Source organism: Nomascus leucogenys, chromosome 15 (genome assembly GCF_006542625.1).
Source record: "Nomascus leucogenys isolate Asia chromosome 15, Asia_NLE_v1, whole genome shotgun sequence".
NCBI lineage: Eukaryota > Metazoa > Chordata > Mammalia > Primates > Hylobatidae > Nomascus > Nomascus leucogenys.
Window position 1 is genome coordinate 13,489,703 of NC_044395.1, and position 22,793 is coordinate 13,512,495.

At 38.3% G+C, this 22,793-nt stretch overlaps 1 protein-coding gene across 2 annotated transcripts; it reads right to left on the reverse strand.

The window, feature by feature from the left end:
* Positions 1–1,356: 1,356 nt before the first annotated feature.
* Positions 1,357–22,092, reverse strand: SC5D (sterol-C5-desaturase). 2 transcript variants are annotated; one of them, XM_003253295.2, is made up of 5 exons: positions 21,948–22,092; positions 11,184–11,403; positions 10,279–10,411; positions 8,309–8,409; positions 1,357–7,734 (listed from the first exon to the last, which is right to left on the reverse strand). In XM_003253295.2, exons 2-5 carry the CDS (start codon positions 11,391–11,393, stop codon positions 7,279–7,281), a joined length of 900 nt encoding a protein of 299 aa, XP_003253343.1. In that variant the 5' UTR covers positions 11,394–11,403; positions 21,948–22,092; the 3' UTR covers positions 1,357–7,278. The 2 variants fall into 2 exon arrangements, with proteins under 2 accessions (XP_003253343.1, XP_030684912.1); XM_030829052.1 differs by lacking the exon at positions 21,948–22,092 and adding an exon at positions 15,597–15,659.
* Positions 22,093–22,793: the final 701 nt, after the last annotated feature.

A 22,793-nucleotide genomic window follows, 5' to 3' on the forward strand; every position in this document is an offset into this window, starting at 1 on the left:
CTCTGTAGCTTCTTTTATAAGGACATTAATCCCATTCACAAGGGCGGAGCTCTCATGATCTAATAACTTCCTAAATGTCACATCTCTTAATACTACCACATTGGCAATTAAGTTTTAACATACTAATTTTGTGGGACACATTCGGCCCATAGCAATTGGTTCTTTAAAAGATCAGTAATATTGGGCTGGGCACAGTGGCTCATGCCTGTAATCCCAGCACTTTGGGAGGTTGAGGTGGGAGAATTGCTTGAGCCCTGGAGTTCAAGACCAACCCTGGCAACATGGTGAGAACTCATCTCTACAAAAAAAAAAAAAAAAAAAAAAAATAGCTGGGTGTGCTGCCATGTGCCTGTAGTCCCAGCTATTTGGGAGGCTGAGGAGGGAGGATTGTTTGAGCCCAGGAGGTTGAGGCTGTAATGAGCTGTGGTCAAACCACTGTACTCCAGCCTGGATGACAGAGTGAGACCCTGTCTTAAAAAAAAAAAAATCAATGAAATTAATTTTATCTTAGACTAATCAAGAAAAAGAGCAAACACAAATCATCAATATTAGGAATTAGATAGGAAATATAACTACTGATCCTATAGGCATTAAAAGGGAAATAGGGAATGTTACAACTTTATGGCAAAAAATTTTATTACTTAAATGTAGTAAACAATTTCTTGAAAAATATCAAAATTGACAAAGGAAGAGAGGAAAACATGAACTCATTATCAAAAACCTTGTCACAAAGGAAATTCCAGGCTTGCTTTGGGATTGGCAAAGATTTCTTAGGTGGGACAGAAAATGCAATAGCTATGAAAGATAAAAATTGATAAAGTGGTCTGAATAAAAATTAAACATTTTTTCCTTATCAAAAGATAGTAAGGAAATGAAAAGACAAGCTAAATTGGAGTAAATATTGGTAATACATATATCTAACAAAGAATTTTTGTCAATATATACAAATTCTTATAAGTCAATAACACAAAAACAACCTAATTTTTAAAATGGCCAAAGATTTGAACAGATACTTTACAGAATATATAAAAAGTTTGAAAAAGAAAAAAAAAAGCAGGAAAAACGTGCTTAACATCATTAGTCACAGGAAAACGCAAATTAAGCCACAGTGGGACACTACCTCACACCCACTAGAATGGTTACAAATAAGGACTGACGATACTGTTAGTGAACATGTGGGAAAAATGGAATTCTCATCATTGGGAGCAGGAGGGTAAAATGGTGCAACCACTTTGGAAAATAGTTTCACAGTGTTTTATAAAATTAAATGTATACATATATATCTCTTCCCTATGACCCAGCAAATCTAACAGATATTTACCAATGAGAAATAACAACATATATCCACACAAAGACTTGTACACAAATGCTTGTAGCAACTTTATTCATAATAATCCCACACTGGAAATAACACAAATATTCATCAGCAAATACATAAACCAACTGTGGTATATTACAATGAAATACTAATCAGCAATAAAAACAAGAAGCTACAGACATATGCAACAGCAAGCATCTCTAAACATGTTAAGCTAAAGAAACTAAACACAAGAATATATACTATCTGATTTAATTTATATGAAATTCTAAATCAGGGAAGAAAACTAACCTTCCAGTAACAGAAGGTGATCAGTGGTGACCTAGGGCTGGGGAGAATGACTGCAAAGGGAGAGGAAATTTATTCTGGTAAGAAAATGTTCTTTACTTTGATTGGGGGTGGTAGTTACATGGGTGTACACATTCATCAAAGATCATTGAACTCTACAGTAAAAATGGCTACACTTAATTATAGTAAATTATACTTTCATTAAGTTGATCAGAAAGAAAAAATGTCCCAATGAAGCAATAGACAAAAGTCACCACACCAGTGTCTGTCTGAATATTTGAATATGCACTAAATTTCTAGGTTTCTATTTGTTTCATAGCACATGTCAGGGGGGCAAGTTTCCATCTAAATAAATGGCTTAATGAGTTAAATTATAATAAGAAGATACTTTTATATATATATACTTTTTTATTTTTAGAGATAGGGTCTTGCTCTGTCACCCAGCGTGGAGTGCAGTAGTGCAATTATAGCTCATTGCAGCCTAAAAGAGGAAGATATAACAAAATTATTCAAGAAATGAATAAAAGCCTATGGTATGAATGCTTTCCAACTGAGTGATTAACTTTTGATATGCTATTTTGTGTTTATGTTTGAATCGTGAGTTGTCAAGTGTTTAGAAAAATCTGTCAAGTACACAAGTCTGCCTTTTTGGTAGCTGGATCAAAATATTAAATCTCTTATCAAATGTTTAAGAAAATGTGATTAATAAAATATGTAAGTGGTATTAAATGTTCAGGATAATTGGAATTTACAAATTGTTAAAGAAATGGGAATGTAATTTCTCATTTTTATCAAATTTACTGTTCTTATATCTTCAAGTTGAGCTTAGAGATTTAAAAATGCTGTATTTTAAATGTATTTTAATAAAGCAAATATTAAAACAAGTATTTATAAGTATTTTTCTTTCCATACCAAAAGCCTGCTTTGACAGTAAAGCTTGTTGACACATGGTTCAAACACTTCCTTCCTGCTTTTCTTAAGAAATTTATTCTGCTTTTCAAGGAAGGTATGTTTCTATTTTATCTACAAACCTTGTAGACTGGCCTTATGGTTTATAGCAATATAAAAAAACACAAAGTGATGCTTTTTTTAAATGAAATTATGTAACAACACATAATGTATGTATTTTACCACTCTTACAAAGATAACTTACAGTAAATAATGTTAACAATGTTAGTTTTACTTACACGATTTTTCTGTGTACCCTCTATCTCTACTTCACCTCAATGTCTTTCACCCTCCAATTTTAAGGTGAAAATACCTAGGCTTCTGCCCTGTGCGACTGATTTCTATTGAGGGCCTATCGAGGTAAAATGACAATAATCATTGAATCTAGAAAGAAAAAGCATCAAGCACAATTTACGTGAACAATAGCTTCAGCTGCCATTTAACTGAATGCTTCTAACTTATTTAATCTTATTAGATAGGCAGTGTTTTAATCAATTTACAGATGGAGAAACCAGGATGGTGCAACTTGCAAGTGGCAGACCCTGTTTATCTCCAAAGTTCCTATTCCTCTGAGATGAAGTTATAGATTAACCTCCTAGGTTTGCCCTTTCTTGATGTAACCAACTAATATCTTTGAGGATCTTTTTTCTTTTACCCAGAGTGCTGTGTTAAGTGCTGAGTATACAGATTCATTCAACCCGCTAACCAGTCCTTGTAGTACTGATTTACCTGTGGTCAAAATCTGGGGTACTGGTGGGTTTTGTTTCCAAAGGGTTATGACTTTGAGTGACTAAAAAAAGATAGTTTATCCTTGATGTAGGGACCATCTTTGATTTCTCATTACTTCCCCTTTTGACCCCTCCAAGGCACTCAGCAAATGTCAGCGAATGAATAAATGAGAAAAAAATTGTTGGCCAAAAAGCATCAGAAGAGAATTTTTACCTAGTGCAGTGCTTGGCACCTATCAGGGATTTATTAAACATATATTGAAGAGAATGACATTTCTGCCATTTTATTAATAAATTCAACAAAGTATTTATTGAACTTTAACCATATCTTGGGCATTTGTTAAGGATGAGTGGTTTAATACAATGATGATTCAGACACGGTCTCTACTTCCAAGGAATCTGGCATCTCAAATAGATAAGACACACATAAAAGTAATAGGTGATAGCAATAAGTACTGAAATAAGACTGTCATTCAAGTGTTGTGAATTTGAAGAAGTTGGGAAGATCAGGAATGCAAGTTTATTCCCCCTTGTCTTAGTCCATTTGTACTGCCTTAACAAAGTATGTTCAACTGGGTAATCTATAAATAATAGAAATTTATTTTCTTACAACTCTGGAGGCTGGGAAGTCACAGTTAAGCACCAGTGGGTTTGGTGTCTGCTGAGTCCCCAGTTTCTGCTTTCAAGATGGTACCTTGTTGCTGGGTCCTCATGTTAGAAGGGACAGAAAGGGCCGGGCGCGGTGGCTCACACCTATAATCCCAGCACTTTGGGAGGCCGAGGCAGGTGGATCACGAGGTCAGAAGATCAAGACCATCCTTACTAACACGGTGAAACCCCATCTCTACTAAAAATACAAAAAATTAGCCGGGCATGGTGGTGGCGGGTGCCTGTGGTCCTAGCTACTCGGGAGGCTGAGGCAGGAGAATGGCGTGAACCCAGGAGGCGGAGCTTGCAGTGAGCCAAGATCACGCCACTGCAGTCCAGCCTGGGGCGACAGAGCAAGACTCCGTCTCAAAAAAAAAAAAAAAAAAAAGGGACAGGAAACAGAAGGGCTGAACAGCTGCCTCACACCTCTTTTTAAGTCATTAATCCCAGAGCCCTCATGACTTAATCACTTCCTCAAGGCCCCACTTCTACATACTATCTCACTGGCAAACACATTTCCACATATGAATTTTGGAGGACACATTCAGACCACTGCACCCTCTCAAGTTGGTTAGTGTCTGAATTATCTTTTTTCGTGCTCTCTGTGGCAATCTCATGGTTTCAAACTTCTCTTCTGTGTTAATCCCAAATATCTTTGCTCTCAGTCATCTCCCTAGTTTCCATCTTTCTCCCAGACCTCCTCTCTACATAAATAACCTGCATACACTGTAAACTCCATGTATCAAAAAACTAAACTTGTATAATTCTCTTCGAAATCTGTCCCCAGCTTCTAGAAGATGGGAGGAAAACATGATACAAGGGTATGAGGAAATTCACTCAGTATTGCAGAGACAGGATAGAAGACAAAGACTCAGTCTCTGTGTTTCTGAAAGGTCTTCTCGAACCATAGCCACCCACTTCTCAATTTCTACCACAAAAGTAGAAAACGTAACCTTGATTTTCACTTTCTGTCCTGTAACTATAAAAGATTTCAAAGTCATCTGTAGAAGGTAATTTGGGTCCTCATTTCCATAAATATTCTCTGACTTCCTCTAATAGAAAATAGGAGAATGTAGCAGTAGTGTATATTAAAATGTTAGGACAACTTAATATAACGCTGCTTTAAAAGACCAGAATTTGAGATGAGTGAAAGGGCAAGGGCAAGTTTGATTATTCCTAACATCTATGAGGAAGCCTCTGTCTTCCCCATAGGAAGCTGTCCTTTCTTCTCTATTAGTTATATAGGAATAAGAATCTAGGGGAAGGTTTAACATTCATACTGGAGCTACAGAATTAAAGACACTGAGACGATTAGTGTGTGGATAACCTAAAATACTTCATGGCTCATTCACCATTTCAACATCAAGAAGAGGAAAATAAACAACACAAATATGGCAAACTGGCTAGCTGCTCAAGAAAATGGTGCCCCCTTCCTCCCAGGCACACAGCTGGACACATTTCCCAAAATCTCTCTAGGTGGGCCACGTGATGGAGTTCTGTCCAAAGGAACGTGGGCAGAAGAGATATGCACCACTTCCAGGCCTAACCCAGAAACATTTTCCGCGCAGACTTTTCCTTCTTTTCCTATGTGCTCTTTCAACAAAGAGGGCTCTATGGACTGTGAGAAAGGCAGAGCCCCAAGAGGAAGGAGCCTGGGTCACAGAATGACTAGGTGGAAAGCTGTCCACTGACCACAAACATCCACATGGGACATTATATGAGAGAGAAATAAACCTGGGAATAGTTACTTAACTTCTTTGGGTCCTAGTCTCCGGGCAAAGAGGAAAAGCTCAATAAACATCAGCTGACATTATATTAGGAAATAAAGTTTACTTCTCTGTAATTTCCTTTTCTTAGGCAAGGCGGAGCACCGGGGACGAGTAGGATTGGTGAAAAGCACTAAATGACATTTGCCTATTACAAAATACTAATTGGTACATTTAAATAAGATGACATTGTGACAATAACTCACAGATTAAAGACATTTCCTTCTGGATCCCAGACATTAGATTTTAAGACTGATTTCTTGCTAAAACACTCAAATCTAGTTAAAATGTGAAATATAAACAGAATGTGGTACCCACTTCTTTCCCCCTGTGACACTGAGTGTCTGGGGATGTTCTGAAACACATTTAACAATCCACATCATTTCTGTGGCTTCAAATTGGTACAAAATCTGTACAAAGAATACTCTGTGCTGCTATAATATTTAACTGATACAGTTTAATTATAATGATCAACTTTTACTGATTTTACATAAATAGCTTATGGAATGCCTTTACAAACTATGTTTTTGCAGTATATTTGTTACAACACACATTTCCTTATGAAAGTATTTGCTAAATCTTTTTGCAGAGGAAGTAGGGAAAAGTGAGGGGAGAAGAGGAGGAATAAGATTTTAAAACTAATCATCAGCAATGGGCCTAGGTATTTGGCAATTATCTGCTTTACAAAAAAATTACAGGTTTGTAACTTTCAAACATCAAAACTGTAGTGCCTCAATTTAACTAAAAAATCAGTAGTGCCTAATATATTATCTGGGCATCAAACTTCTTTTTTAAAATATATCCAGATTCACATATTTTTACTCTTATTAAATAATGGTTTTAAATAATAATCATCACAATGTTTAGTTACATAATCCCAGATCTGGATTAAATCATGGTGATATCGATATTTTTAGATTCCAATTTATTTATTAATCAGTAAAATGTAATAGGTGACAGTGTGCCCAGAGAATGAGCCTCCTATGTGTAGGAAGACGCTAGTCTTATTACACCTGCTATCAATCAGGTCATTTACATAGCTGCTAATGTATCAGAATTCTTTTCCACACTGATGTTTTTACTTGAATAAAGTACTACAAGTTATCATTATCATACCAACATTGAAGAATTAACCATTCCTGAAGCAAGAAACAATCTTTATATTAGTATTTCTTGGTTATAGTGCTTAGTCTTGGTATTATTAAGCACAATGATTCTTAATAAAAATGGGTGGATGAAGGCAAATGCATATAGCCTAGTCCCCTCAATAACTTATTCTCCATCTTATTTAAAATTGTTGTTGAGGCTATACAAACTAAAGATCTGCTGCTAGAAAGATACAAGTTGTCCCCTGAACAACATCTGGCATTTTAAGCATAAGATTAAAATCCTGGCGTTCACAGCATCTTCTTCTGACCTACCACTAGGATCATTCCTCAGCAGTGCCCACGATGCTGATTTCCAAATGATACCATTTACTTAACTATGTATCTTGGCTGTATGGAGATTATTTTTTCCTTATTAAAAAAAGAAATATGGTATTTCCTTCTTTGTCCTTACTTAAGAATAACTGGGCAATAATCTATTCAGTCTTTGTAAACTCTCCGTTGAATAATTTTTCATTCTTACAGCCATTTCCTGCATGGCTGCTGCACTTTCCCTCTGTCATCTCCTTCACATAACTGAGTGGTCCCTTCCCCTCAAAAGAGGAAGGATTTTTGAATGAGCCGCCAATCCTATCCCACAACGTGAAATATTGTCCATAATTATAGTCAAAGAACATATGGTGGTCTGTATGATGAGCTGAGCCATTAATAAATGGCTGTAAGATTTGGGGGACACGAAAATCACCATCATGAATGGAAATTGTCCAGATATTAACCAAGACGTACAGACTTAAATAAACCACCTTGTGTAATGGAAAGATAAAAGGGTATATATGGTAAGGCAGACTCTGAAGAAAGCCATCAATAGGGTGAAAAGCATGACTTGCAAATGGAGTAGGAATCTTCCAAATATGGTGAGGTTTATGCAGGTGCTACAGAAGAAAAGGACACAATTAGCACTGCAAACTTTACCCCGTGCAACATTCAACTTAGTTTCTCATACTCATGTTGGAAACGACCTAACTAACAAACCCTGTAGAGATCAGCAAAATTATTTATTCTATAAAATGTCCTTCTTTGCCCTAAAACAGTATAATTTTATATGGATTTATGAGTACAAGTGCAGTGGTGTTCCATGGATATACTGCATAGTGGTGAAGTCTGGCTTTTAGTGTACCCAGCACCTGAAGAGTGCACATTGTACCCAATAGGGAGTGTCTCATCCCTCACTCCTCTCCCATCCTCCCACCTTCCGGAGTCTCTAATGTCTATTGTTCCCTCTGTAAGTCCATGTGTACCTGTTACCGGAACAGAAGAATTTTAAGACAGCCCCTTAGACCCATAAAGAAGAATACGAACAAAATGTACCCTGTACCTGTTATGACTATGGCTACTTAGACATTTAACATGGTTAGAGGAAATTCTTGGAAATAGAGAACAGAATTTATAATCATACATTGCTGACATGTGTAACCTTTTTTCTCTTTTCACCACAAATGACTTTACCTTATATACCAGTCTATGATGAAGGCCTCTATGAATCCAGTAGATGAACATGTCAGTGAAAAAGAGGAAAGATATTATACTAACGACAAGTTCAAATAATCCTAAAAAAGAAAACGGGAAACAGAAGAATCAAAACTCAGTTCCTAGGATTAGAGTTCACTTTTCACATGTTCATCTAAGTGCAAAATGGGATCCTAGACTCAAACACTATAAATGATCTGTTTTGGCTAATTCAATATATTATAAACTAATCTCTCCTGGCTTCTTGGAATCTGGTCATTTCCTCATTTCCCTCTCATAAGTACTTGAAATGTTCTACCTAAAGTACTTCTTAATTAAACTATAAAGATATTTATGAGACAGGATACTCCTAAGACATCTTTATTATTTAAATCTCTGGGAATCATCACTTCCTTCATATTAATCTTCCTAAAACCCATCTTTACACATTATCTCTCTGCTTAAAATATACTTTCCACTAAATACTTTCAATTTAGCCTTTATTCCATACGCCAACCCTTTCGGATCTTTCCAACCTCATCACTCCTGTATTTCTATTCTAACCGGGCAGGTTTACTCAATGTCTTCCCACTGTCTTGGAAGTTTTACCTCTGTACCTTTCCTTATAGGGGTTCAAGAACCTATATTTTAACTCATAATCATCCATTTTTCAAAGCCCAGCCAATTCATTACTCTAGTATACAATTTTTTGTTCCATCTTCTGAATAACTGACTTTATTTTTTCTTTTTTTTTTTGAGACAGAGTCTTGCTCTGTCGCCCAGGCTGGAGTGTAGTGGCACAATCTCTGCCTCCCAGGTTCAAGGGATTCTCCTGCCTCACCCTCCCAAGTAGCTGGGACTATAGGTGTACACCACCACACCCCGCTAATTTTTTGTATTTTAGTAAAGATGGGGTTTCACCATGTTGGCCAGGATGGTCTCAAACTCCTGACCTCGTGATCCTCCCACCTCGGCCTCCCAAAGTGCTGGGATTACAGGCTTGAGCCACCGCGCCCAGCAATAACTAACTTCTTACTTAAAGTGTGGGGGTGCTGGTGCCTGCAAGCCTGAGTCCAAGTCTCAGATCTACCACCAACTCGTTACTGAAACTCTCTGTACACCTCATTGACTCACCTATAAAAGGAGCACAGTGATAGTATCTATCTCATAGAATTGTAGGAAAACAATGAACTGATTCTTGTGAAGAGCTGAGAACCGTCACTGACACATATCAGCCTTCAATAAATACTATGATTCTTGCTTTTTACATACTAGATCCTAGAAATGTATCTTGAAAAAGTTTCAGAATTTCACAAAAGTGTAGTCACTACAGGACTGTTTATAATACAAAAAAGAGTAACAATCTGAAGGTCTAACAATTAGGTATCATTTACATAGCTTATGAATATCCACACAGCACTATGACTAATATATTACATAATCTCAAGATTTTTTGACATGAAAATACAACCATGTAAGTTGCTAAGAGAAACAAAATTCAGAGCCCAAACCACTATGCACCTCAGGACTTCATTTGTGTAACGTAAACGATGAAGTATATAGGCGCAGAAAAGTGGGTGGTTGTATGCCAGAAGAGTTACAGTTTCTAAGAAGCAGGATAATGGATTTTTAAAATCTGTTTTTAACTTTCAGCAATTACATAAGCTACTCAAGTTTTTTTTAGAAGGTTGAATTCAATAATTAATAGAAAACAAATGCAAGGACCCATCTCTGATCACTCCAATCTTCCGCCAGATACAATCTCATCTACAACAGACTTTTAGATTGACAGAAAAACTAAAGAAATGCACATGTGGCAAGACATGAACACATGAAAATAGAACATTAAAAAACAACGGAATAATTTGTAATTATGTTAAAAGATGAAAAAAAAGAGGCAGATTTGTTTTTTTAAGGAAACTAACCTGGCTTAGACTACTCTCTTCCTGACACTCGTGTTATTTACTTACCATATGGAAACTCTCCTAGGTCATCATGTAATTTGCTGTAACCTCTTAACTCCAGCAGGAACAGTGAAACAGTAGGAATACTTATCCATGGCAATGCCTGGACAGTAAACTTAATCTCTCGACGGACTTGATTCTGAAAGTGAAATTTCCAATACTTAAAAATCACAAAATCCATGTTAAACAAAACTAGCATAAAACTGTTCTGGACTGGATTTTTAAAATCTCTTTTACATGAAGTGGCTTACCTCCAAACTGTTTCTATTAAAATTTTAAATACATGAAAATAGGTATGTAAGAAAATCATTCCTTTTGTACTGAGAAAATGCAGTAAGTATTTTAAATTCTGAAACCTTTTTTCCTTCCTCCCAAATCTGCATTCTAAACTTCTATTTATAGAATCATCATTTCTTTCCTAATTAACTTCCATCCCCAATCCTCTCTATTTTTTCTTTTTGCTGTTCAGTCCTCGGAGTCACTGACAAGTACAAACAACTGAAATTTAAAAATGATTGTAAACAACTTTAAAACTACTGAGTTTGAATCACCTATCTAGCCAAAACACAAAACATGGTAAAAAAATACACATTTCAGTTTGTGAAAGTCATATATTAATTACATAAATGTATGCATTTATTTACTCATCAATATCAGCATAAAAATGCTCTAATATGCATCTAGCAAGATAAGATACTACACTTATAGTTTTATTAAAAAGTTAGATTTGCTTAAATTAAGGGAAGGAGAGCAGGGATTAACCTTCATGAAAATATCTAACCCATTTGTGGTTGGTCTCCAAAATTTTATTTAATGGTTACATATAATCAGCTTAATCTAAAAATCTCAGAAATATATCATATTGTTATTTTTACTTTAATCATTAGAAAATAGGTAAAAAAATTTCTTACCTTTAAAAATTGTGGATGTTTCATTAATGCATGATCAAAGACAAAATAATAGCTCAGTGCTGCACAGACGAAATAAAGGATGTAAGCACCAACATTTGTTACAATCAGAAGACTAATAGCTTGTCGGAAGATGTCATCTTCTGGCCATGTGGCTGGATATATGTATGGTGTAAAAAAATAGTAATCTGCAACTCTGAGTACAAGATCCATCACTTAGCCCCTAAAAGATAAGCATAAGCATGTGTGACAATTAGTTACCATGTCTATATTTTTCCAGGCAAAAATTTTTCAGAAACACTGTATCTCAAGTTCCTGATTTAAGAACAGTCATATGTAGTACATCTGCTGCTATGAGAATCCCCTACATGCCATCTTTAGAGCCAGAAGGGATCTTAGATATCATCTCTAGTCCAATCTCTTCATACTATGTACGGGGATACTAAAGTTCAGTCAGAGAAACTGAGGCCCAGGAAAGGTCATCAAGCTGCTAAGTGGCACAAGCCCAGATCGAATTCCATTTCAGTGTCCTTCCCGACTGCGTCCTATGGCAGCATGGCAAGTGGTAAAGATGGGAATGCAGGGGACTAGGTATTCAGACAAATAGTTTCCTCTTTCAGCTACAAGTTTCAGCTCATCTCTCTCCTTCAAGGACTCATACTTCAGAGATTTTTGCTTCAGCGCTGACACCTAAGATAAATTCTCTAAAAGATATCCATGCTGCCACCACAACCATAGAATTGGGACTATCTGTTCTTCTGACACTCCCATTGACAGAACAAAGGAAGATGTATTCTTGGTGTTAAGAACTGGAATACATTTATTTCTCTACCTGTAATCAATACTCCAGATCAGGAGTTGGTAAATTGCAGCCCACGGGCCAAACTCAGAGCCTGCTTTGTAAAAATCTTTATGGAACACAGCTACACCCAGATGTTTACATACTGTCTGTGGCTGCTTTTCTGCTACAAAGGTGGGCTTGTATCACTGCAACAGAGACAGTATGGCCCGTTGAACCGAAGGCATTTACTACCTGGCCATTTACAGATAGTTTGCCAACTCCTGTTTCAGATGCTTAAACTCTAAAATACATCAGTTCAGTACATATTTAAGTCCATTCTATACTCATAGTCCTGTTACAATACAGTTCGGTGATATCATGGTCAGCTTTTGTGATCTGACTATGGAATCCATCATTTATGATCGACTCACTCATTCCTCACTGCATTGTTCGCACAAGAAAATGTGTTCAGCATCTAAAATGTCTCTCACTTGAACTGAAATTTTTGAACAAGAAGCCAATCTGCAAATTGCCTACCCACAATAGATTTCAGGTGTTCAAATGGCCTTTATCTCCTACATATTGGGCCACGTTAACAAACATCAATTTATGAAATAAAATAGCCCATAGGTAAGGAAAATTCTCAAAATACTTATTTACTTCTTTGTAGGCTATTTCCTTCACTAGATTCCCTATGAGATTTCTCCACTAAATTCCCACAGGGATTTAAGAAAGTTTCTTAAAAAAAAATACACATATACTTCAAAATGAGAAATTGATAGGAAAAGATATACAATGCAAAGCCTTGCTTCCGTCCATGTCACTGTAAACCACACCGTCATTTCATTTCCACCTCTCTGGGTGACCATATCTATTAGTTTCCTGAGAATCCTTACAGTGTTTGTTAATGTAAGATGGAACGACGACAAATTTTTCTCTCCTTCCTTACAAAACGTGGCATACTATATACACTGTGAGGTTCCTTTTTCTTAACTGAATATGTATCGTGGGGATCTTTCCATCCCTAGGTAAAGATCATGCTCCTCCTTTTTTTGTTTTTCATGAAACAGGTTTATTGAGATACAATTCACATACCATAAAATTCACCATTTTAAAGTATATGATTGACTAGTTTTTTAGCATATTCTCAGAGCTATGCAATCATTACCACTATCAAGTTTCAGAACATTTTCAGCACCCCAAAAAGAAACCCCAACCCTATACTGTTGAGCTTCTTGGATGTGTAAAGTTTTTCATCAAATTTGGTGAGTCTGAGGCCACTCTTTCTTAAACTTTCTATGCCTTTCTCTCTTCTCCTTTTGGGACTCTCATTATGCTTATGTGGAAATGCATGATGGTGTCCCAAGTCTCTGTTCCTATCATTTTATTTCGCTTCCCAGCTGTTTAATCTCAATTGACCTATCTTCAAGTTCTGTGTTCTGTTGGCTCAAATCTGCTATTAAGAAAGACAGTTTGTTTCATTCACTGTACTTTTCAACACCTGCGTTTCCATTTGGTTCTTTAAAAAAAAAAAAAAAAACTTTTATCACTTTATTGATATTCTCTACTTGGGAAGAAACTGTTCTAATACTTTCTTTTAGTTATTTAAACGTGGTATTCCTTAGTTCTTTTATATTTGTAGTAGTTGATTTAGAGTATTTGCCTTGTAAGTCCAACATCTGGGCTTTCTGAGAGAGAGTTTCTACTGACTGACTGCCTTTTTGTGTGTACAGGCCATACTTTCCTGTTTGTGTTTTTTAATTGTTTATGGAAAATGGAATATTTTAAGTAATATGATGGAGTAACTCTTAACATCAGACTGTATGCACCACCACCCACCCTGCCCCAGGGCTTTAAGTTGCTTTTGTTGTTGCTGTGCGTGAAGTAATTCTCTGAACTAATTATATACCTGTTTTATTTGTTGTGTGCAGCTACAAGTCTCTAACGACTGGAGCGATTTTCTTAAGTGCTTTGAACCAGTAAGTCCCCCAGCCTTTGCCAAGGTGCTATGTTGGGCCATGCTTTCAATACTTTAGTTGTCAGTCTAAAACTGACTGGCCTGAACTTACTGCTTGCGTAAACCCTCAAGGTCAGCCAAAGAGGGGAAATTAGGGCCTTCTCCCCTTTCTTGGGTATCTGCAACAGCCCTGCTCATGGGAATCATTCTAGATTCTCAGGAAAATATCAGAGCTTTTCAAAGCCCCCTAGGGATATCTCATTTCTCAGTATTCCCTTTTAAGTATTTTTGGTCAGGCTTTCATTAGTGCCAGCTGATAACAGTGCCTCTAAGACCTGTCATGTGTTAAATAATGACTCTTCTTGACAAAACACCTTGGGACAGGATGATATTGAGCAAGCTCTAAGACAGGTCATATAAACACAAGCCTTGAGAATTGCCAGAGAGATCAAGTGGTGATGATTCTCTGGGTTGTATGGCCTTTGGTGGGGCTGCAAACCTATTCTATACCTTCCATCCAGGCTGCTGTTTTTCACAGTTACTGTGTTGTAAGGCTTAGTTTTCAAGGCTACCATGGAGTCAGGGAAAGGGAGATGGTAAAGGACGGAAAATGTCCAAAGCTCATTGTTCTTACTGAGATTCAACTATTTTTCTCAAATAAAGGCTGCTAAGAGTATTGTAAAGCTTTAACTTATAAAGTTTTAATTTCTAGAGTTCTAAAAAAGCTGATTCTGACAACTTCTGTCAGTGTTTTGTTGCTTTTTATAAAGAAGAGATTTTCAGAGATTCTTACTCTGCTGTTTTGGAAGTCACCATCTCCTCCTTTTTTATAGTACAGGTCTACTACCATTCTTACTTAAAACATTTGGCATCAGATGTTATTTCGGAATTCAAAATTCCTATAAATACATTTTGCAAAGGTCAAAACTTCACCCTGTCATTAAACAAATCAAATATTTGGGGGTTTTGGTTCTTTTTTATTATTTATTTATTTATTTAGAGACAAGGTCTTGCTCTGTCATTCAGGCTGGAGTGCAGTAGTGTAATCTCAGCTCACTGCAACCTCTGCCTCCCGGGCTCAAGTGATCCTTCTGACTCAGCCTCCTGAGGAGCTGGTACTACAGGTGGGCACCACCATTCCCAGTCAATTAAAAAAAATTTTTTTTTGTATGGACAAGGGCTCATTATATTGCCCAGGCTGGTCTCAAACTCCTGGACTCAAGCAATCTGCCCACCTCAGCCTCCCAAAGTGCTAGGATTACAGGCATGAGTCACCATGACCAGCTCATATCAAATATTTGTTTAGAAAATGTGAATATTCACATTAAGTGGCATAAGTACATAGTAAACGGTATTATAATTCATTTGTATATTAACAATTTATGTAATTATATATGTAGTAATAAACGATAAATGGAAAATAGAATGGTACAGATAATAATGTATTCTCTTTTTAAAGGAAAAATTCAGTAAACTTTCAAATACATATAAAATCAAAGTTAAATACTTGTGCATGTATATGTATATATACATGCAATAATTGTTCATTACATCTGATTGAGAATCTTAAAGAGAAGGGCCTATCAGGTTGGAATTAGACATTGGTGATGGGCCAGGATCAAGATTCTCAAGTGATAAAGCAACAATATCCAAGATAACCTTTTCAAAAGATACCTACCAATGTCATCTGTCTTATTAATATATTTCTGCTTAAGCAATGATTATTTACATAATGGCTTCAGTGATCTTCCCATTTGTGTTCACAATACAGTCATCATTTAATCATTCATGTAGTTATTACTATCTTCCCACTATTGTCAAGCCTCTGAGCCCAAATCTGCACGTACACATCCAGATGGCCTGAAGCGACTGAAGAATCACAAAAGAAGTGAAAACGGCCGGTTCCTGCCTTAACTGATGACATTACCTTGTAACATTCCTTCTTCTGGCTCAGAAGCTTCCCTACTGAGCACCTTGTGACCTGCAAGAGAACAATCCCCTTTCACTGTAATTTTCCACTACCTACCCAAATCCTTCAAAACTGCCCCACCCCTAACTCCTTTTGCTGACTCTCTTTTCGGACTCAGCCTGCCTGCATCCAGGTGATTAAAAAAGCTTTATTGCTCACACAAAGGCTGTTTGGTGGTCTCTTCACATGGACATGTGTGACACTTATGTGCATTTAGAAACCTTTCAGTAATGTCCCCATCACCCAAAAAGTGCCTAACAGAAGCATCAGGATTAATGTTCAGCATTTCTTCAACATCAGCTTCTCCTGACGTATTTATGGTTTGGGCCATTAAATGTATGGTATAATTAAAGAGATTAGGTATCATCACCTCATTAGTGATAGAAAATCTTCCAAAATATCTACAGGTTCATTTTCAAACCTCATTTGTCAGCTAAAATGTTAAACATTTATTATTGCTGATTTATCAACATCATTTCAAGCATTAAGTAATTTTGAAAATAGGATCTTTACAACTGAACTCTTAAAGGAAGTTTTGATTCCTAGGCCTCCCGTAACTGTGCAAGCAATATACTTGCTTTTTCCCAGAGTGTAGCACTCCTTGGAGAAAAAGATTGTATTCTGGTCAGGCATGGTGGCTCATGACTGTAATACCAGCGCTTTGGGAGGCAGACTTATTCCTTGAGCTCAGGGGTTGGAGAACAGCCTGGGCAATATAGTGAAATCCCATCTCTACAAAATATACAAAGATTAGCTGGGTGTGATAGTACAGCCCTGTGGTCCCAGCTACTCTCAGGAGGCTAAGGTGGGAGGATTGCTTAAGGAGTTCAAGGCTGCAGTGAGCCATGATCGTGCCACTGCACTCCAGCCTGGGCAACAGAGCAAGACCCAAAGGAAAAGGCTGTATTCTGGTCACAGTGAAGTAAAAGTACATGATTAAAAACTATAACCTACAGTTGAGGAGAATGCATAAAAGAGCTGTCTAGAAAGTAAATTTTCAATTAACTCTTGCCATACTTTTAGATATTTTTCACCACACTGCTTCCTAAGTTTCTGAATTCTTCCTTGTTAATACTAAATACATCCTTCAGTAGCAGGTCTTCATATATGCTAGCTTTTTTCATGATCAACAAAGCAATGAGTGGCATCTGTTTACTTCCTATTGTGAAATCCACTTAACCAAAACATGGTTAGAATCTTCATTTTCGGTCCTGTGCAATGTCTCCCTATTTTTCATCAATTCTTAGTCCTTACTACCACTATAAAACGTCCACGATCTGTTTTTCTATTCTTTAAGTCACATGTGGTGGTAGTTCCCACACTGCCACGTTAAACCCAAAGTAACAAGACAAAAAACACCAGGAATACCTGGTAGGTGTGCCAAGACACAATGGGCACCTCAGTCAGATGGAGTGAGAATTTGTCATCAAATGAGTTTGAGAGCTGAACTTAAAGCAAAAAGAAAACCACTTTTTGGTTTTTCAGGGCTTTCCAGACTTCCAAATTGTGACTAGGGACTATAGACCTGTGTCCCTTTCCGTGAGTTCAACTGAATTATGTCTAATTCAGTGTTATATAGGTGTTTACTTAACACGTATCTAGATATTTGGATAGGTTCCAATTTTTTGCTTTACAAATAATGCTACAATGACAGGCCCTCATTAGGCAGATTTCTAAAAGCAGAAGAGCTGAGCGAAAGAGTTACACACTCGTAACTTTGGTAGATATTGCTAAATCGCTCTCCATAAGGGTTTAACTACTTTGTAGTCCTCAAATAATGTAGGACAGTACCTTATCTATTTCTCTGCAATCTTACTAGCAGGGGATATCATCAAACTTTCACATATTCATCAAGAAAGAAGGGCTATCTCGGGTATACTTAATTTGCATTTACCTTATTATGAGTAAAGTTGAGCATCATTCCATATATTTAGAATAATTTATATTTTTTTCTGTGTTTATCTGTTTTTATCCTTTGCCCGTTTTCCCACTGAGTTTTTAGTATCTTTATAAAAGTCAAATTCTAGAAGCTCCTGATATATTAGGGAGTTTGGCCCTTTGTTTATGATATGAATTATAAACATATCCTCACTTTGTCAGGAAAAGAAAAATTTAATTAGCACCAAATGCCAGATATTAACATGTATTCCTCATCATACATGCCATTGTTAATTCATTCAAATAAGAACTTATTGTTAAGCACTACACTAGGTAATGAGCATACAAACATTAAAAAGACACAGTCTAAATCAGTCTTAAAGGTAGGGCAACTACAAAAACAATTCTAGCAATAGGACACGTGCTGCAATACAGATATATATGCAAATTCTATGAAATCAGAAAAGACAACACAACTACCTCAGCTTACGGTAAAAGGCTTCCTAGTAAATATGATATTAGATTTGGACTTTGAAGGACATCACCAGAAAGAAAAGGTTAGGGATAGCCATTCCAAAGAGAAGTCACAACTGCAAAGCAAGGGAAGAGCATGATGCATTCATGGCTCACTGCGTGTGTGGTTGGTGGGTGTTAGGGTGATGGGGTGGAGCCGAGGGAAAACCATGTTAGGGGATGGACTTGCAAAGGAGATTTGTTAGACTACGCATGGAGGGATCTGCTGTCCTGCTGAGGAATTTGGACTTTCTCTCACACGCTATGGGGAGACACTAAAGATTTCTGGGTAGGAAAAAGATACAATCAGACCCATATTTCATAAAAACCATTCCATTCGAAATCTGGAGTACTAGGCCAGGTGAAGTGGCTAATGCTTATTCCCAGCGCTTTGGGAGGCTGACGTAGGAGGACTGCTTGAAGCCAGGAGTTCGAGACCAGCCTGGGCAACACAGAGAGACTCTGTCACTATAAAAAAGGAAAGAAAAGAAATATGGGTTATCGGTGAGAAGCAGGGAGACTAGTTTGGTTGTTCCTGTGGTAGACCAATCCAGAGAAAATGATAGCCTGACCTCGGGCAGTGGCTGTTTAGCCAGCAGAGATTTTGTGCAAGTAAAAACACCCATAGTATTTGGATAACCCACATTTGCTGGGAAGTGAAAGAGAGAGAAATCTAGGATGACTGTGAGACATTAGCTGGTCTAAGTAGATGGTGATGTCATTGTAATTGAAATAGGGAATACTGGCAGAGCTAGCAGATTTGGGTAGGGTAGGAATAGGAGGTGGGTAAGGAATGATGGTGTGAACAGAAAATAAATCTTGGGACTCCAAAATCACTAAGCTAAAAGTCAGGCTGGCAACTATGTTAGGCAAACCTGCCTCCCGCTTTATTCCTAAATAAGACAGCTACAAGGATGAGAACCTACATCCCTCCCTCACAATTTGCCCTCAGAAAATTCCTTTGTGGATAAAGGACAGACAGAACTCAAAGTCATCCCTCTGAGACTCACCTGAGACAAATGGATTTCTGATTGCTTCCTCTGCCCTATTGTTTATGTAAAAATGCAGACTCACTGAGCCAGACTAAATGTGTGCATTCAGTGGAAGTCTAATCAAGGACTCAAAAGAATGCAACCTTTGTCTCTTATCTACTTCTAACCTGGAAGCCCCCACTGTGAGTTGTCCTGCCTTACCAGACCAAACCAATGTACTTCTTACACATATTTATTGATGTCCCATGTCTCCCTAAAATGTATAAAAGCAAACTGTGTCCCCGACCACCTTGGGCACATGTTGTCAGGGCTTCCTGAGGCTGTGTCACGGGTGAATCCTTAACCTTGGCAAAATAAACTTCCTAAATTGACTGAGACCTGTCTCAGATATCTGGGGTTCACAACAGGTTCAATGTAGATCTTAAAATCTAATTATCTGTGGCTCATCTTCTATCTTAGATACAAGCAATAGGCCACATGTGAAATATAAATGTGAAGTTCAAAAGCGAGCCTAGTTAGTATACAGGTAGTAGTTGAAGTTATAGGGGTGAAGACTGCCAAGGGAGGTGGTGTAGCAGGGACAGGGTACTAAGTAATATCAGAGAACATAAACATTTAATAATTGAAAAGGATATTGCTATATCAATAAAGGTTGGTAACAGTTGATGAACCAATCTACATGTTCCCCATAGTGCCATGTAGCCCTACTTCAATACAATACCTAGAATAGTATGGTGCAACCAAAAAGAACAGAAACATGTTTGATTGCTGTGAGGTTTAGAGACTAAGTAGACTTTTGACATTTGACCCAAGAAAGGTACTCAACAAAATAGCATCTATATGATTATCACTGTTAAGGCCATCAAAAATGAGTCAAAATTACTTCATTAGAAGATAAAATAGGTGCCACTGGATTTTTGTTTGAAAAATAACTGACAGTAGTTGATAGTAATATTTAATATATACTAGGTAATATAAATATTTTACATATATTAACTAATTTTACCCTTTCAAGAAGCCTCAAAAGTTAGGTACTAGTATTACTTTATAGATGAAGAAGCCGGGCACAGAAATTTTAAGTAACTTGCATAAGGTCGTAAGAGTAAATAAATGCTGGAGCTAGGATTCAAATACACACAATCTAGTTGCAAAGTACGTGAACTTCTGCCAAGTTCTATAGCCTCTTCACCACTACTTCAAGTCGTCAACTCCCGAATTTTTAAAAATTCTCAGTGCCTCTACAAGCTCATACAATTTTAAGGGGTTATAAGCCCTGAAGTTAGGGATCCCAAAAACCCTAAATTAAGTACCACTGCTTCAAACAGAAACTTAAATACTTAGTCCGTGCAGAATTAAGAAAACTTCTTAGAACTCAGTTATAATAACAATATTAAGCTTAGAACAACTCAGTCCACCATTATCTTTTTGCTCTAACTTAAAAACTATAGAAAATAACATCTAATACTTTTTAAGAACCAGGTATTATTTTTGTATAACCTCACATAATTCCCTATAGCTCTATGAGATAGGTACTTCTATGCTCCCCACTTTCTAGATAGGGAAACTGAGGTCAGAGTATTTAAATAACTTGTTCAGTAGCAAGCAACAATAACAAAAAAACCAGCTGGGATGTACATTCCACAACCTTTCTCTTTGCTACCACATTATGTTATCTCTCAAGATGTTTTATATGCAGATGAGGAATTCTGAGTACCACCCCATGCAAATTAATTACATTACATAACGAATGGAAGAGCACTCTGTAAATGATCAAGGATCAGTTATTATTTATTAGGTATCAATCATTAGAAACTTTAAAAAATGATAGTGATATAAAGACAAATAACTTCCAGACGGTTTCCTCTAAAAGTACCGAGCTGCCACAAACTTTCCTGTTTGGAAACTCTATGTACTGAGGTCTTGGTTTCTTCACTTACACCACCTCCAAATCTACTCTGCTGTAACACAGGGATGGCAGTATACATTATTTTTCCTTTTATGATGCAAAAGGAACAGACTATTTCCCTTTTCCTTTCAGTCCCTTCATCCTAATTACGCCGCAGCAACAGAGGCTTGCAATGGTCAGGAGTTCTGATACCGACCAGTTCTTCAGCCTGATTCTTTTGGCCCTTAAAAGAAAAAACCCTCCAAGAACGAAGGGAAAAGTAAAGCATTCGTGTTCAGCAGCCAGACCAGACTTCCCTCGAGTAACAGATCTGCAACATCAAACACTGCATTTTCTTCAAGCCCGTCCACCGTCGGCTCTTTCACATCCAGGCCTCCCCATCGGCCCCGCGATCCCTCCCAGCGCGAGCGGAAGGCCCCTCCTCCCCGACTCCCAGGTGGCGCAGCCCTCCACGCCCCGAGGTCCCCCGGCCCAGCCCTCGCCGCCAGTCCTCGGGATGCCAGGCTACCTGCCAGCTTCTCCTCCCACTCGGCGCAGGACTCGGATCCGTATGACCACTGCGTTCCTAGCACCCGCCCAACGCCTAGCATCCAGAGGGCACTCGCTAAGCAACCGCGGCGCGGAGAAAACCCGAGCTCCGGGCACACCCTCCGCCTCGCCCACCCGAGTCCCAGGCGCTGAAATCTCTCCATCCTCTTTTATTCCATCGCCCCCCGGCCCGGTCCGCTCAGGTGTATTCCGCTTCCTTCCCCGCCCACCCACCGTCCCCACCTGGAGGTGGTCCGCCGCCGCTCGGCACGCCGCTGCTCTGCAAACTGCCCTAGCAGGTGGGCAGCCAGCAAGCGGGCCGGGAGGCTGGAGCGGCCAGCCAATCAGCGACCGGCGCCATAAGCTGATATGACGGCAGATGGCGCGACGTGCCTGCGCGCAGCTCTCCGCCGTCACGTGGGCGCCGCGCGCTCAGCTACGCCCCCTTTGTCCTCTGACTAAGGGGAGGGCGGGCTCCCCCTCCGAGTACTTATGCGGTGGAGGATGGGGTTTCGGGTTTTGCGTTTGTTTCTTTGCTTTCTTTTTAAACTAGCTCTGGTGAGTGTCATTCATGGTGGTACCAGGCAGGTTTACGGTGTTTATGCAAACATTCCTAGAACGGGTGCCCTGCGTTGAGGGAAATAGAAGACACTTCCTTTGACGCGAATGTCTGGGGCGTTTTCTCCCTCAGGGAAGGAGGTGCAGACGTTCCGGAACCAAACAGGTGCTCAAGGTTTTAAGGCGTAGTCCCCACGATTTTCTAGCGCTGAATGGCTGGAGGCTCCGCGAGCCGGTGTATGTAGGGGTCTAAATGGTGACAAGATGAGGGCAAACATGGACAGAAACCTTTTCACAATACAAATTGTTGAAAACCAAAGTTAACGCAGATCTAATTGGCTTTGATTTGCTACACGTGAATCGAGCAGCTCCGATTTCCCGAAACAGCTGAGCAGCGGAGGGTGGCTTCACAGGCCGAAGAGGACGGAGGAAAGCAGAAATAAGAAACCAAAAGATCTGTCGTTTCAGAGTGACTTTCTTTAAACAGAGATTAAAACAGAGGAGACTGACTTGTGATACCAGCTCAGCAAC